The sequence below is a fragment of the Mauremys mutica genome, chromosome 9 (genome assembly GCF_020497125.1).
Source record: "Mauremys mutica isolate MM-2020 ecotype Southern chromosome 9, ASM2049712v1, whole genome shotgun sequence".
Classification (NCBI taxonomy): domain Eukaryota; kingdom Metazoa; phylum Chordata; order Testudines; family Geoemydidae; genus Mauremys; species Mauremys mutica.
The window spans coordinates 53,505,488-53,520,322 of NC_059080.1; the positions used below are offsets into that span (position 1 = coordinate 53,505,488).

Below are 14,835 nucleotides of genomic sequence, written 5' to 3' on the forward strand. Positions count from 1 at the left end.
AAGCAGAACAGGCAGCATTGCATCAGCCACTTGCTTTATTCACAGACTCCACGCAGTTTCCCTGGCAAAGGGGGAGCTGCCCCACCCCTCACTCTGCAATGCAGCGGAAAGACTGGACAGTGGGGGACACAGCCCCCCAGTCAACGGGCTTGCGGTACTCCCCCTTCTCCAAGAGGTACTGCCTGCCCCGGAAGTTGGGGTGCTCATAGAATACCCAGGCCCCCTCCAGCACTTTGCAGGCATGGATTTCCCGGATGTGGAACTCGTCCATGACTGAAGGGCAGTCCTCCATGGATTCGTACATCTGGCCACCAAAGTCCCCCTTCTCAAAGATCTGAATGCGGTGCTGACCTCCACTGGACTGGAACAGGAGACAGAGAATCACACATTGCTGGGCACAGCAGCACAGTTCAGGCTCATTCTCTCACTATACACAGGGAGCATAGGAACTGCTGGGCTGGATCGCACCTGAGTCCAGCTCATCCAGGATCCTGCCTCTGGGAATTGCCAGATGCTCCAGAGGAAGGTAAAGGACCCCACAACAGGCAGATGTACGCTAATCTACCTCCCAAGGTTTCATCCTAACCCCTGGTAGCTAGGGATTGATTTACACAGTGGAGCAGGAGGTTCTATTTCCCTCCCAGAACTAGGAGTAGCATCAGCTGTTATGCCACAAAACCCCTCGCTCATTGCGCTCCTGTGCAAGCCCTTCTTCATGTCCCATTAGCTTTGGATGGAGGCTGCAGGAGGCCACTGGCCATGGAGACCCTGGGTTTGCATGGGACTGTGCTGTTTATGAGCATCACAGGTGGACAATTAAAGGGGCCTCATTACGCTTGAGAGGCAAGAAACCTCCCCTCTCCCCCTAACCCTGGGGAATGCACTGATGATGGGAACGTAGTGACTAGGAGAGGTGGGGGGGATGTAACTCCCAGGTGTATAAAAGGACAGGCCTAACCAAAACAATCGGCTGGCTTTCCAGTTCACCTGGGTTAGTTTGTTGCACCTCAAGGTGCCCTTAGGCTCCCCCAATCCCTGTCTTGATTTTTTTTCCTGTACCAGTATTGGCTCCTCCACTGCCCAGAGGCATTAACACTTGAGCAGGCCCAGAGGTCTGATTCTCCCCCACTTTACACCTCATGTAGTCACTGGCCCATCTCCAGATGGTGCCAGATGCTGCCATCCTGCTATGCCAGCGTTAGGATCCCTGGGTGGAAAAGACTGGATATGGGGCCGGGTAGGGCAAACCCAGGCTCAAGTGGGGAGAGGCCAGGGCACTGCTGGTGATAGATGAGATGCACTTTGGCAGGCTACACGTCAATGTTTTAAACTGATTCCCATTGCTTTAACCCTTCGGTTGCTGCAGGTTTCAGAACTGGAGCTGCAGTGAGCCCCAGGGCAGTAAGGGGTCAATGAGATGGTGACAGTCTGTACTCACATTTCACATGTGCAAGGCGTTATATTTGCTGAGATTTCAAGCACTGAATAGTCATAAGCGCTGCAAGGGTGTTAATCTGCAGCTTCCCATGCAGCCTGGCCCACCTCATCCCTCCCTCCCTGGCCTGTTACCACCACTAGCTCCCAGCTGAATGCCACCGTTTCCCATGGGGTGATGAAGTGCCTCTCCTCAGGGCAGCTTGTTCCTCTTGCCCTCCCCCCCAGAAAGGAACGCTTCACTGCTGCCTGGGCTGAGCTGGAGCCCCAAGCCCACGTGGGGAAGTTTCCCATAGCTCACATGCATCTAATGACCCCCTAGCTGAGTACCCCCATCGGTTGGCTCTTTCAAGCACTGATCACAGCTGAAACCAGTCACATCCCACTATGAGGCCTTGGCATTGGTGAAGGCAGCACGGGAGGCGAAAGACTCTAAACCAGGCACCAGCTGACTGGGGTAATAGTCAGAATTACAAGTTAAATGCTTCCACCCACTGTTTAACTATAGAATATCAGCAGGGCTCCACCCCTGTTAAAGCAACCGGAAGGGGCAGCTCTTTGAGACCGGTGGCAGGGGAGGTGGTGTCCTCTGGGCCCACCCAACTGTTCCAGAGCCCCGTGGGACGGTACGCTCCGGCTGGAGGATGCTGACGCAGCTGCTCATGCCCCAGTCCTGGCTCTGGAATATGGAGGTGTGCAGTATTTAATGGGTTGGATTTCCCGTCTCTGGCAGGGGCAGTGCTCTGGGCACTAGCTGGCTGGACACTGGTTTATCCCCTCTTAGTTTACACTCCTTGGTTGCCACGGGGCATCACTGTTAAGCACACTGATTGCCTCCAGCATTACACTGAGACTTGGCCCCCCCTCCTTCCACGTGACCTGCGTTTTTAGGGCTGTTTATTCCATACTTAATAGTTCATGGGGCAGCTGCACTACAGAGCTACAAAAGCATTTGATCAGATGAAAACATTTCCAACCAACACATGCAGGACGATGCAAAGGGGGGCTGTATACCATCAGTGAAACACTGCTGAGCTGCGTCCCTTTCAAAATCAGCTTTGGCCTGTCCTTTTGATGCATCTGACTTTTATTCCCTGCCAGTGGGGAGGGTCACATGAATGCCAGCAGCGGATGAAAGCTTCCCGGCTCTTCACAGCCTAGTCATGGCACCGGGTTCCTCACGCTGGCAGGCTGAGCACAAGCGGCAAAGCCTTCCTCTAAAAGAAGGGCAAAAAAAGCCAGCCAAGCACTGTGTTCTCCTTTGATAGCCACATAACTCCCAGTGTAGACTAAGGAAGGGGGATGCCCTGGGAAAACTGCCTGCCCTTCGCTCAGGGTCCCATTTGCCTGTATTCAGGGGTACACGCCTTGATTACCCTGTCACACCCTGCCAGCCTCAATGCCAGGCTACCCCACCTTCCCTTCCTCTAAACTTTTGGAAGGGAACCCGCCTTCCCAGCCACCTTATGCATCAGCTGTTTCTTTCGCACCACTATTGAGTGTTTGCAGCCCCTTGCTCACTCAGCAGGTTGCCCATGGGGTGAGCTGGTGCCAGCGCCAGCTGCAGGACAGAGCTCACATCCACTCCTGTGTAAGAGCAGGTAAGCATGGATTCCTCATTGCAGCAGGTACATGGCCTGGCCTTTGGAAATACTGGCTCTGTGCCCTGCGAGTGCTGCCAGGAGCTACTGAAATGCTTGGACGGAGCAATTTGCGACCATGGCAGAATGAGAAATCTTAGATCCAATGTTCCTGCACTTGGGGCAGGTGCCTGAGGTTATACGAGGCTTAAAATTCCCCTTTTGCGCTCTCTAGTCTTGGGCAGTTGAGGGATCTATCTGGCTCAGGGCTGCTGCCCCTCGTGCTGCTCCCCATGCTCTGCTAATGATCCTGAGAAGCAAGAACAGCTCTCCATGAGTTGGGGTTGTTCTCACCCACTTCACTGCTCCTTTCTGCTGCCAGCATGTGGCAAAGAGGACTCTGCCCTCTACTAAAGGTCTTGTATCAAAACACAATTGGCTTTATTTAACAGCCTCACTATCCTTCCCAGCCCCTGCTGCAGACAGCAAGCTCCTTCCAAGCAGCCCGCACATGTACCGTAAAGCAGCTGGAAGTCTGACTGACTGAAAGGGATGGAGCCTGTGTCCAGCTGAGTCACTGGGAAAAGCAGGCAGCACGCTGTCTCGCATCTCCAACCATACGTTGAATCCCAGGGAAGAGGGGGCAAGTGGTTTTGTTTTCAATTAACTAGGCAGATGGGGTGTGGGATTTATGCACAGGCAGGCACCTGCAAGTCCTCACCAGCAGAGTGCTCCTTGGGAACCATTCCCTTACCTACACCCCACCGCTGGGGGCTGGGGGCTGAGCCACTGCCTGGCAGCCATCTCCTCTCTCTAGTGCCAGCTGCACGGAAACTGAACGACCAGGAGATCGGTTCTAGCGGGAAGCAGACTGGGAAACAAGCTACAGAGGTTCAGACAAGCCCAGGCTGGCACAGGCCATGCAGGGGAGATTCTCCAGAGCAACTGAGTGGGGAGCACAAATCCCAGGGATGGAAATTCCCAGGGGCCTTGTGCCCCTAACTGACATAGGTGCTTAGGGAAATGTCACCATGTGTACACGCCAGTTGCTGCAAACTGTCTGTAAGGAAGAGGAGCAAACTCAGGAAAGCAGGGTACAGAGTAACCACCTCCCCTGTATAAATTCCAAACCCCAGCTGCCTAGAAGCAAACTGCAGCAACCTTATTTCCAAACAAAACTACACTGACACCCCAATTGTTAGAGGTACCCACTGAAACTTACCTACAACCTGCCCAAAGCAAACTGCTTTTCTCAGTGAAATCAGTGGGGGAGTTTCTTTTATCTGTTGACATCAAATTTCTTTGCCTCACTTCATCGGGCCATGGGGAAGCTCAGAGCATTTCCCTCTGCTGTGGGTTAAACTGAGCTGCAGCAGCGTTTCAATAGAACTACAGCCACGTTCTACATGAAAACACTGCAGCTTTTCTGGGAAGGTTTTCTTACTCTCTCTGCCTTCCCAGGGTTGTGGTTTGTTCACTTGCCCCTCAGATTGCAACCTTCTGATGATGCAGAAATTGTCCCATGTGACCTGCTGGGATTCTCTTAACCTCGTTCTCAAGTATATCTGGGAATATCCCATCTGTTGTGTTACAGAGGAAGAGCAGCAACACACGTGCTTTGAGGGAGACTGGGGAGAGGAAGGGAAGGTCAGACTTACTACGTGAATGGCTTTGCATGAGCTGAGGCGGTCATTAAGGCCCATCCAGCGCTGGTACTCAGGGTACTCGCCGTGGGTCAGAACGTACATGTTCCCTGCAAAGTTGGGCCGCTCATAGACAACCCAGGCACCCCCCTCCACTCGGACGGAGTTGCAGCGGCTTAGGTAGGTGTGAAAATCAGGGCAGTCACTGTCACACTCATAGCGACGGCCCTGGAAATGCTTGTCTTCGTAGAAAGTGATCTGAAACACAAGCAAAGCAGAGAGAGGGGAGGTTCCTTCTTCTAAACAGATGGGGACGGCTAAGTCAATGGCTCTTGGGCAAAAGCAGCGAAGAGGCAGGCTGAGGGGGTGCGAACTGCAAGTGCTGTCACTGAAGCAAGCATGCGTTAGTTGAAACCATACCATTTTAACAAGGCTGACTCCTTAGCTACTGCCTTTAACATAAAGGCGCATCATTAACTATGAAGAAATGACAAAACCTAATATTATCAGAATGGTTTGAATGACATTCAAAGAAAGAGGCAATACAAAAAATTGGGGTGGGGGGGAGAGGGTTGCTTTGGTTTAAATTGCTTGCAGTAGGCCCAATTCTGTGAAGCCTCATACCCACCAATAGTCCCTAGAAGAGTGAGTAGCCCGAGGGAAGGCCAGTTTTGTAACAAGAACGGCCGGGTTGGCACTGCTGTTTGCAACCCGAACACCACAGTTCTGTTCTCATTTTGATGAATGAAACTGCCTGTTTTCATTGGCCACACTAAGAGAAATGCAAAAAGTAAACAAACCATCAAGAGGGAAAAGGCTAGTTTGGTTCACATCTCTTGTCATTTGAATTATTTCAGGGATGGTTAGTAACAGAGGTAAAGACATTTAGGCTTGAAGGTCCCGCCTCCAAATACTGTGTGAGAGCTATGTGCGTGCTTTAAAACTAAGCATGTGAATGTTTGCAAGATCGGGCCTTATCTATTAACTGCATGATTTTCCCTTTCATAGTTCTCAGAGCCTCTATGTAGAACATACAGCAGCCTGTTTCCACTTCCTAAGCTATGCCGCCATAAAATGACCATTTTATTTTACCACTGGAAAAAAGGTTCAAAAGTGAAATTTGTAAAATACATTTGACTTCCCTCCCCCGTCCCCAACTTGCTTTAACCAAGCAAATCGAAGTTTTGTAGTCACAGAGAACAAATTGCTGCTCCTGTTTGCAGACTGCTTCCCATCCCCCTTCAAACATGACCACAAAGAGAACTGAGAACCCCTGAAGTTTATGTCCACAGAGCAAAGAATGGACTAACAATAAAGATCAGTATGTCTAGCCTTAGTGAGAAGAGCTCATGGGAATGTGTAAGGAACATGCTCCTCCCCACCAGCCCTTCACTAAGCTCCTTTCACACACACAGACTTCACTGCGGGTGGGCACAGATCCTTAGTTCAAGTGAGATGGCTCAGCTCTAACCTGCAGGGAAGTGACAGGTGAATTCTGGATTGCAGTTCTAAACTCCTGACCCATCTCTGCAACGGCCTGACAACCCACACAGTGCTTGGAGCGCACCAGCCTGAAATAGCCGTCACATGTGACATTCCAACCCCTCAGTCAACCAACCAACCCCCTAATGTAACTCTACCCCGTTAACTGCCAAAACGCCAAGGTAGGGGCTCCACAGCACGTAATGCATTTGGGGTAATAGGTGCTTGTGTGGGCCCCATTACCACAGCATCTGAGCTCCTTACAATCAGTAACAACAGCCCATGAGGCAGGGCAGTGCTGGCGTCACTATTATACAGGTGCTGAGCTGAGGCAGAGAGAGGCTAAGTGACTTGCCCAAGGTCAAACAGCAAGTCTGTGGCACAGCAGGTCTCCCGAGTCCTAGGCTAGTGCCCTAACCACTGGACCATCCTGCCTCTTGGAGGGCACTGGAGCCTCCTGCTCCCCACAATTTAAGTAACATCAGCAACAAGAAAAGAAGTTAGTGAAGCAGCGAGTGAACCTCTGTCCTTTATCTTTAGTCAGTTACTGTCCACCAACAGGCTCAGCCCCAACACCACCAGCTGTCAGACAAAGCACCTTTCCCCCTGCTTAGAAGAGCTTAGGTCCCAGTAGTGAAGTAAGTTCTACATGAGCAGACCCTTGTGCCCACCTGATACTAGGGCAGGTCTCTGCCTGCCTGCAGTACCCCGTTCTCATGCTGCGATGGGACTCGGAGACTGGAGCGGATGTCAAGAATATTTTGCATGGCATGCCTGTGCAGTGTCATTGTGCACGTTTTAGTGCTCATGCTCTAGAAATAGTGGTGTAGACAGCACTTTGAAGCCGCAATTCGGGCTCTGAAGGCTAGGGAAGGGTGTGGGCTTCAGAGCCCTAGCTCCAGCTCCAGTGGCACCTTCAAAGCGCTGTCTGCACAGGTATTTTTAGAGTGCTGGCACAAGCCCTGCTAGCCCAAGTCTGTCACCCCAGGCTGGGAGGCTCACTCCAAAACGCTGGGGTAAACATACCCTGAAGAAGCTCAGGTGTCTGGGCAGTGCCCTCTTTGGCAGTATGATACACTTCACACAACTGGTCTCCCCCCACCTGTGATCAGAGAGTCAGGCATCAGCATCCCAGCAGTCACGCTGTACTTTCTCCTCGACAGCCTAACTACGGAGCATACACTGGTGCTGGCTGCTAGCTTTGGAATTCAGATGCTTTGCAGACAGACAGCGCATCTTCCCGCAAGCTTGCCACGCTCTCCATGGCACAGCAGCCCCCCCCCAGTAAGACATCGAGGAGAGCATGAGGCACTAGGCACATTGGAAAGTCTCCAAACAGCCACAGCATTCGCCTCCCACCTCCGCTCTCCTGATGTATCATAGCAGAAAGAGAAATATCCAGCGTGAAGAAAAAGGGAGGAGAAACTGTTTTTGTCACTCAAAATACAGCCCTGTATTTTAAAGTCATTTTATCAGTCTGAGCAAGCTTTCGGTTTGAAAGGCTCCTGTCCCCAGTGGAAAAGCCACGTACATTTTTGAAACACTTGCTTTTTATTCATTGATCTTCTTTCAGAGAAATAACAGACTCTTCTACCACTGTGCAAAATTCTGCTCCATTACCCTAAGCTCCTTCTGCACTTCTGCCATGTTTGTAAACAAGAGCAGCTTCCTAAGTTGCATCTCTTCCCCTCGGAAAGATACATACACAAACTTACCCTGGTTCCTGTTTTGGACATTTTCCGTTGTAGGCACTACACCCCAGCTGCTGCAGGAATTCCAGAAGCAACTGCAAAGACCCAGAATCTGGGGGCCCCTTTTTATAAGGCTCCTTTTGTACCAGACATTCGCTTTGTCATGAGAATGGGATCCAAGAATTGAGTCAGTGATTCTAGGGCTAGGGATTGTTTCTAGAAAAGCAAACAGGATTAGGGAATAAAGGGAGGCTTCGCTGTGCCCTTTATTTTTTGGCTGTTGCAACATCAGAGCTGAATGGTCTGCTGAGTCAGAACACCAAAACTCGGCCAAAAACATTCTAACTAAGAAGCCCCCTGCCTGGGGCGATGACACAGTTTGGCTGCTCTCTCTGCTTTGAACATGCTAAAAAAGATTGATCGACTAGAATCCAAGAATCTTAGGCCCTGCGCCCCTCTGTAAAAAGGGACCAAGACTTGTGAGAGGACATTTTCCAACTGTTGCAGGGTGCAGTGGTGACAGGTTTCATTAACACATGCTCAGCAGAAGAATGGGAAGAGAGCTGGAGAGAATGGCCTTTGCTTAGAGGACACTATCTGAAAGCAAGTAACAGGAATGTCTGTGCAGCAGTGATAACACTGAACCGGACAGTGTAGTCTAGTGGATAGTGCACTGGACTGGGACTCAGTAGACCTACATTCTATAACCTGGCTCTGCCAGTCTGCTGGGTGACCTTAGGCCAGTCACTTCTTTCTGTGCCTCAGTTTCTCCATCTATAAAATGGGGATAGTGATATTGACCTATGTAGAGTGCTTTGAGATCTAGGGATCTCTAGATAAGACCTAGTTTTTATTTCTATAGCACCCTCCATCTGAGGGGCTCAAACTGCTGTTAAGAACATTAACAGACATACCCAGGGGAGGGATTTTTATCCTCATTTTACGATGAGGAACGTGAAGCACAGAGGGATTAAGTGAGGTGTCCACAGTCCCACAGGAAGTCCATGTCAGAGTCAGCGACAGAACTAAGATCGCCTGTGATTTAACCACAAGACCATCCTTCTTAGGAACACCCTTACACTGACTCGATGCACTGGGCTAGGTAAATATTTACCACAATCAAAGCGGAGCACAAAGCAGGGAACACAGGGGTATAGATGTCTGTGCCCCCAGAAGTCACTCTGTTATAAACACCACTCCAGCTATTGCTGGCACCACTCCAAAGGCTTAGAGAGAGACAAAGACAGCAGATGAATTTGGCAAGCAGCGCCTGAACCACTCAGCTGTTATTTCAAGTCTGTCAGAACAGATCCATTTCATCCCAATGATTCCACATGCTGCTGTCTACACCAGCACACCTTTAAACCCTGCTAACTCCAGAGGCACCCTGAGGCCAGTAGGTTGAACTAGGTATCTGCCCAATGGCATCCCATTCTCCTTCCTGCCTAATCCTTTAAGCATCAGGGTCTGTGGCTTACACACACTGGTTTTCTGCTAGATGTGAGGCCACTCACCACCATTAATCCAAGAGCTGTTTGTGAAGATTCCAGCATCCAGCCTAGGACCCAGCTCCCACTGAAGGGTGCTACAGTGGCTCGGTATATTAATCCCAGAACTGGATTCCCTTTTGCTATCCCACATCCCCTATTTAAATGCTGGGTAGGTGAACATCAGAGCCAACACCTCCATGTCTTCCCTGGGCCTAGGACAGACATCCACTTGCGGGGGGTGGGGGGGGAAGGGATGGGGGAAGAGGAGTAAGTTGTCCTGTGGGAGGCAAAACTGTGACATTACAACACTATGAGGGTGTGTTCCCAAATTAGATTTTTATCATCATCCTGCAAACGTGCAAGACAGATTCATCATCATCCACTTTGGATTGGGTAGTAACCCGAGGGTGTAGCTGGGTTTGTCCCACACCTCTAAGAGCCGCGTCCAAGTCTTACCTTCACTTGTTACTCAGGCAAAACAAACACAACTAGGTTAACTGAACTGATTAACCCCTTACAGGTAAGTGATTCTGTATCTCTGGCCAGGAGGGATTTATGTTACTGCCTACATAAAGGTTGTTACCCTTCCCTTTATATTTATGACACCCACTGATAGCTAGAAGAGTTTTGGCTGAACACCAGAAGACTGGATCACCAGCTGCTGTCAATCAGATGTCACTCCTCCACTGAAGTCAATGGAGCTATACCAATGAAGCATGTGGCCCCACTGTCTCTCCTCATTCCATACCTCAGCCCCCTTCTCCTTCCCACTTACTGGTTCCAGGAGCCTACTGGAAATGCTGACTCATGCATGCATAGTTCCAGAAGATATCGAGACTGGAGCATCAGATCTCGTTATTTTCCTTGTGCTCCACACGTTTGGTTTCTCTGTTTCACATTTGCCAGTTGGGTAAACATCTCACTATGCTGCATGTAATCCACCACGCAGCAGCTTGCCTGGTTTGCCTCACTAATTGTGAACTGGTCAATCAGATGTATCCCACGAGCCCTGCTCATGCCCTAGGTCAGCTGGCTCGAACTTGAGGGGCATTGGCTGAGGAGCTAAAAATTGCAGCACAGACATTCAAGCTCAGGCTCTGGGACCCTCCACCCTCTCAGAGTCCCAGAGCTCAGGCTTCAGCCCAAGCCCAAATGCCAAGCTGACTCAGGGCAGCCGTGGGTTAGTTTTTATCCCAATGTGGACATACACCTGGACACTGGTTGTCTTTAGAGCGGATATTAAGGGCGAGACCCACTCCCGCTGATTTTCAACTGTGGGAAGCTGAAACATTGATGACAGGAAACGATGCTGAGATCAAACTACTGTCATGACAGGGATCCCACAGCTGATACTAAACTCACTGACCTCCAGGACTGAGAAGTCTCACCCACTGTTGCTAAGGGAACTAATGTTCCCCCCCACATGGAATATGACCACATTTACATGTCATTAGAGCACCGCAGGAGCTAGAACCGTAGGTGGCTGATTAAAATATGCTTTGTGATGGGAAGAAATGAGTCAAAACAGTCAGACGCAACTCTCCAGTGCACGTGTGCGGGTTGCTCTCTCCATCCCAGGCTGTGTGCAGGGGAGGGCTGGGGGGCAATAGGAGAGTGAGCCCACCTCACACGCACAGGGCAGAGCCCAGCTCTCCACTCTGGCCTGTTGACTCTCAGAATTCAGAGATTTACTGTGGCAGGCTCTTCTAAATGTGAGGGGGATGAGTGAGGCGCTGTAACAGGAAGTGGTTTTGTGAGGCTTGGGTTTATTTGGGGCAGTAGGATGACATTGGGTGGGGAGTTATTTGGGGGCTGGATGGCTGTGTCTGACTCCTTTCTCTGCAGCCCCTTCTCTCTCACTCACTCTCTCCCTGCGTGGCACCAACCCCAGAGCCAGATCTGCTCCCAGTCAACAGCAGAGAAGGCCTTGCCCCCACACCAGCACTGGACATGGTTGCACTCAGGAGGGACTCCGCACCATGCAGGGGCCTGGCACACCCCTCTTGCTGCTGCCTCTGGCGACTCTCCCTGCTTGTCCTGCTACTTGGCAGCCAGGCAGCTCTGTAACAAGCCAGCCTTGAAACTGCCAGAGGCAGAGCTTCACCCACTGAGCTGGGCTAGGGTTGCTCAGATCGGGGGGGGGCTGAGCCCCCTCAATCCTTGGCCACCTCATTACTGAGAAATCTTTTCCTAGGAAACATGCTTGACTTGGCTTGGCTTAAAATTCCATTTATTGACATTTCACAGAAGCAAGGAGGAGGCAAAGAAAAAGAACAAGGCAATTTCAAGAAACTTCATCCTTCAAGTGCTAATGCCATCTCCACATAAAAAAACACCTTGAGTTCATTTTACACACTGGAGAGAGGGGAAAAAAAATGAAAAGAAAACGTTTGATTTATTTATGAAAGGGAGCAACAAGCTCTTCCATAGACAGGTACACACAACAGCCCCCTGTCCCTGCAGCCAGTGTTACACCAGCGTGAGTGCCTTCGCAGGATACGTACATGCCCAGAATTTTAACTAGGCACCCACCCTGCCTAAGAGGCCCACAGCAAGGCGCAGGCTTGTCTTTGCACCACCTTTCCTTACCACGTAATCCTTCGCCTGGTTTCCTCCTGAAGCTGGCTGGAGAGTTGATGTACCCCAGGTCCTGGAAAGGAGCAAGGTGATGCAGTGATGTCTTAAACAGGACAGGGAAAAAAAAAAAAAAGTCCAGCTCATGCTGATGCCAAGGTCCAGATAATTAATTTGCAGCACCACAGGAGCATGGCCCCAAAGTATTCACTGGAAACCAGTGTCAGCTTGTCACCATCCATCTTCACAACGCTGTAACAAAGCACAACGTCACTCCAACCATGCAATCACCAACAATTCAGTGACTTCCCCTCCCCAGGCCAACAGCTTGCTGGAGAAAAACACAGAGCACGATCAGTTTGACTTAGCAAACTATTCCTCACCCTTTGAAATGTGTGGTGATTGTACCCATACCAGGGGCAAGTGTTTGGCTCTTTGTGCACCACCACTAGGAAATTCAAAAGATTATATGGGAAAGAATTCTTTGAGGCTTCAAGGAAGTGGCCACTAAAGGCTTGTCTACAGACGGCTTAATCCACAGAATTAACGCACAATATTAATGCAATAATTAACACAAGCTGCACTAATAGTGTACACATGGGCTGGCTGTGCCTGCTTTCAGTCTGCATCTGTGTCCACATGGCAGGGGCTTGCTGTGCACTAAGTGCCTGGCATTCTCGGAGGGTATCCCATGGTCCTTTGCTTCAACGCTAAGCAGTGTGCATGCTGGGGTTGTTCTCGCTGCATGCGGTGGGATGCATAGAAGCCAGTGGAATTCCAGGACTTGGAGTAAATTCAAAAACATCTCATGCTTCAGCTCTCTCCAGCCCAACATTCCTCTTTCTGGAGAGGCGAGTGCCGTTTGCAAATTGCTGTCAGCGAGCATGGACCCAGCAATGCTCCACACCACTATGCTGGCAACTGCACAAAGGTAGAGGCTGTTTGGGATGTAGTTCAGCTCTCAAAGCTGAGCAACTTGGCTTTGTCTTTGGACTTCGCCCACCGTATTACCAAGTGGATGTGGCAGCTCCAGCAGTAGCTCCTTCAGCAGCAGGTTGGGCAGTGGTGGAGGAACAATGACAAAGATGAGGATGAGGAAGACAAGGACGACACAGAGCAACTGCTACTACCAGAGCTGTTGCTGGAGCAGGGTCACACTGTACAAAACCTTTTCAGGGCTTGGGAAACCAGTGGGGATTGGTGGGAAAGGATCGTTCCATAGACCTGGGACAACTAGCAGTGATGAGAGCCCTTGCCATCCTGAAATTCTATCTTTGAGATAGCCCCAGAGCTGCAGTGGCAGCATACCAACATGTGGAGCCCAAACCCATAGAGATGCTAGTCACCAATGCCATGTGCAAGCTGGTCACCTTCAAATGCTACTGATCCATAACCAGCCAATTCGTAATATTCAGGAGAAAGTTGATGGCTTTGCACATGTGGGGTTCCCAAATAACATTGAGGCAACTGATAGGACCCACATGCCAATTGCTTGTCTCCCGCACCATGGCTCAGAGTGTATAACCAGAGGGATATTTCTCCATGGTGTTCCAAGGGCTGGTTGACCACAGTGGCAGATTCACAAACGTAGGGTGGTCTGGAAAGGCCCACAATGCTAGGCTCTTTCAACTCTAATTATCTGAATGAATAAAGAAGAATTTGCCCCCAGCATCATTCTGGATATTAATGATGTGGAAATTGCTCCAGTTATCGTGGGAGACTGCTGCTGCTGCTGCCCTGGTTCACGATCCTATCGCCTCAGTAGCTGCAGAATGACAGCAGAGTGTGCATTTGGCCGTCTGCAAGGAAGGTGGCACTGTTTGTGGAATAGGTTAGAAACTGGAGGGAAAAAAAAAAACCATGCTGCATATTATATTTTGCACAATATTTGAGATAAGTGACAAAGCCTTTCTGATGGGTGGGAGGCTGGGGTGCAGAAACTTGCTCAGGGGTTTGAGCAGCCAGCAAAATGTCCAATGGAAAATGGAAACAGCCAGTGCAGTACTGTCAGGGATGTCTATGGCTCCTGGAGTTTCAGGCCTGAAAACGTGCAGCTATACATCCAGCTGTTATCCCAACTGGGAATGGATTGTGAGCTGTGCAGTCTCTTTGATTGGTGGCAGATGTGGCAATTCTTATTTTATTTTGTCTGTGCCTTTAGCCTTTTGTAAAAACCTCTGACTTAGTCAAAATGAATAGACTGCCTGCATAAAGTGCATCGCTGACTCTTTCTGAATGGATTTTTAAACCAGCAGAAATGAAGCTTTAATTAAACAATGAAGCAAAGCTTTAAAGTGACAGTGCAGTGGACAGCAGACTACAACAAGGGGTGGGTACACGCCTCATTGATGCCTCTTGTTCTTGGGGTGCCTGGTGCTGAATGGCAGGGCTCGAAGTTATCAGGGGCACTGGATGGTTCAAAAGTGCTGCATTCCCAGGTGCAATTGCTCTCGCTACCCTGAGCTTGGGCCAATCACTGCCCTGAAGCTTTCTTGGATCAGGACCTGGGCCAGGAATGCTGTTGACAAGGCCTGGGCCCTAGTGGAGTATGCCGTGAGAGCCGGGATCGGCACTCTGGCCAGTTCACAGCACGTGCGGATGCAGGACGTGATCCAGGAGGATGTTCTTTGAGATGAGACTGGGAGCCCTTTCATCCAGTTCACCACCGCTATGAACTGGTTTGATTTCCTGAACAGCTTAGTGTGCTCGATGTAGAAAGCTAGTGCTCTTCGAACATCGAGGGAGTGCAGCCTCTGCTCGCAGTTACTGGCATGAGGCTTAGGGTAAAAGACAGGCAGGAAAATGTCTGGTTGGTGTGGAAGTGCAATACCACCCTGGGGAGAAAGGCCGGGTGCGGCCTGAGTTGCATCTTATCCCTGTGGAAAATCGTGTAAGGTGGGTCAGAGGTGAAGGCCTTTAGCTCAGACATCCTCCTCGCAGA

General features: G+C 50.3%; 2 protein-coding genes across 12 annotated transcripts in view; both read right to left on the reverse strand.

Annotated features, from left to right (window-relative positions):
- On the reverse strand, positions 1 to 8,152 carry CRYGS (crystallin gamma S). 2 transcript variants are annotated; one of them, XM_045029559.1, is made up of 3 exons: positions 7,855 to 8,152; positions 4,673 to 4,915; positions 1 to 361 (listed from the first exon to the last, which is right to left on the reverse strand). In XM_045029559.1, exons 1-3 carry the CDS (start codon positions 7,873 to 7,875, stop codon positions 89 to 91), a joined length of 537 nt encoding a protein of 178 aa, XP_044885494.1. In that variant the 5' UTR covers positions 7,876 to 8,152; the 3' UTR covers positions 1 to 88. The 2 variants fall into 2 exon arrangements, with proteins under 2 accessions (XP_044885494.1, XP_044885493.1); XM_045029558.1 differs by lacking the exon at positions 7,855 to 8,152 and having other exon boundaries at positions 4,673 to 5,084.
- The window catches only part of TBCCD1 (TBCC domain containing 1), a 27,829-nt gene continuing 17,819 nt past the window's right edge, over positions 4,826 to 14,835 (reverse strand). For 5 of the 10 annotated variants that reach the window (XM_045029556.1, XM_045029554.1, XM_045029555.1 and 2 more), the window contains exon 8: positions 11,625 to 12,146. The gene's annotated coding sequence lies outside the window, so the exon portion shown is untranslated. Of the gene's footprint in view, positions 4,916 to 11,602; positions 12,147 to 14,835 lie in introns of those variants that run through there. The other 5 variants (XM_045029551.1, XR_006582087.1, XR_006582086.1 and 2 more) reach the window with 5 other exon arrangements.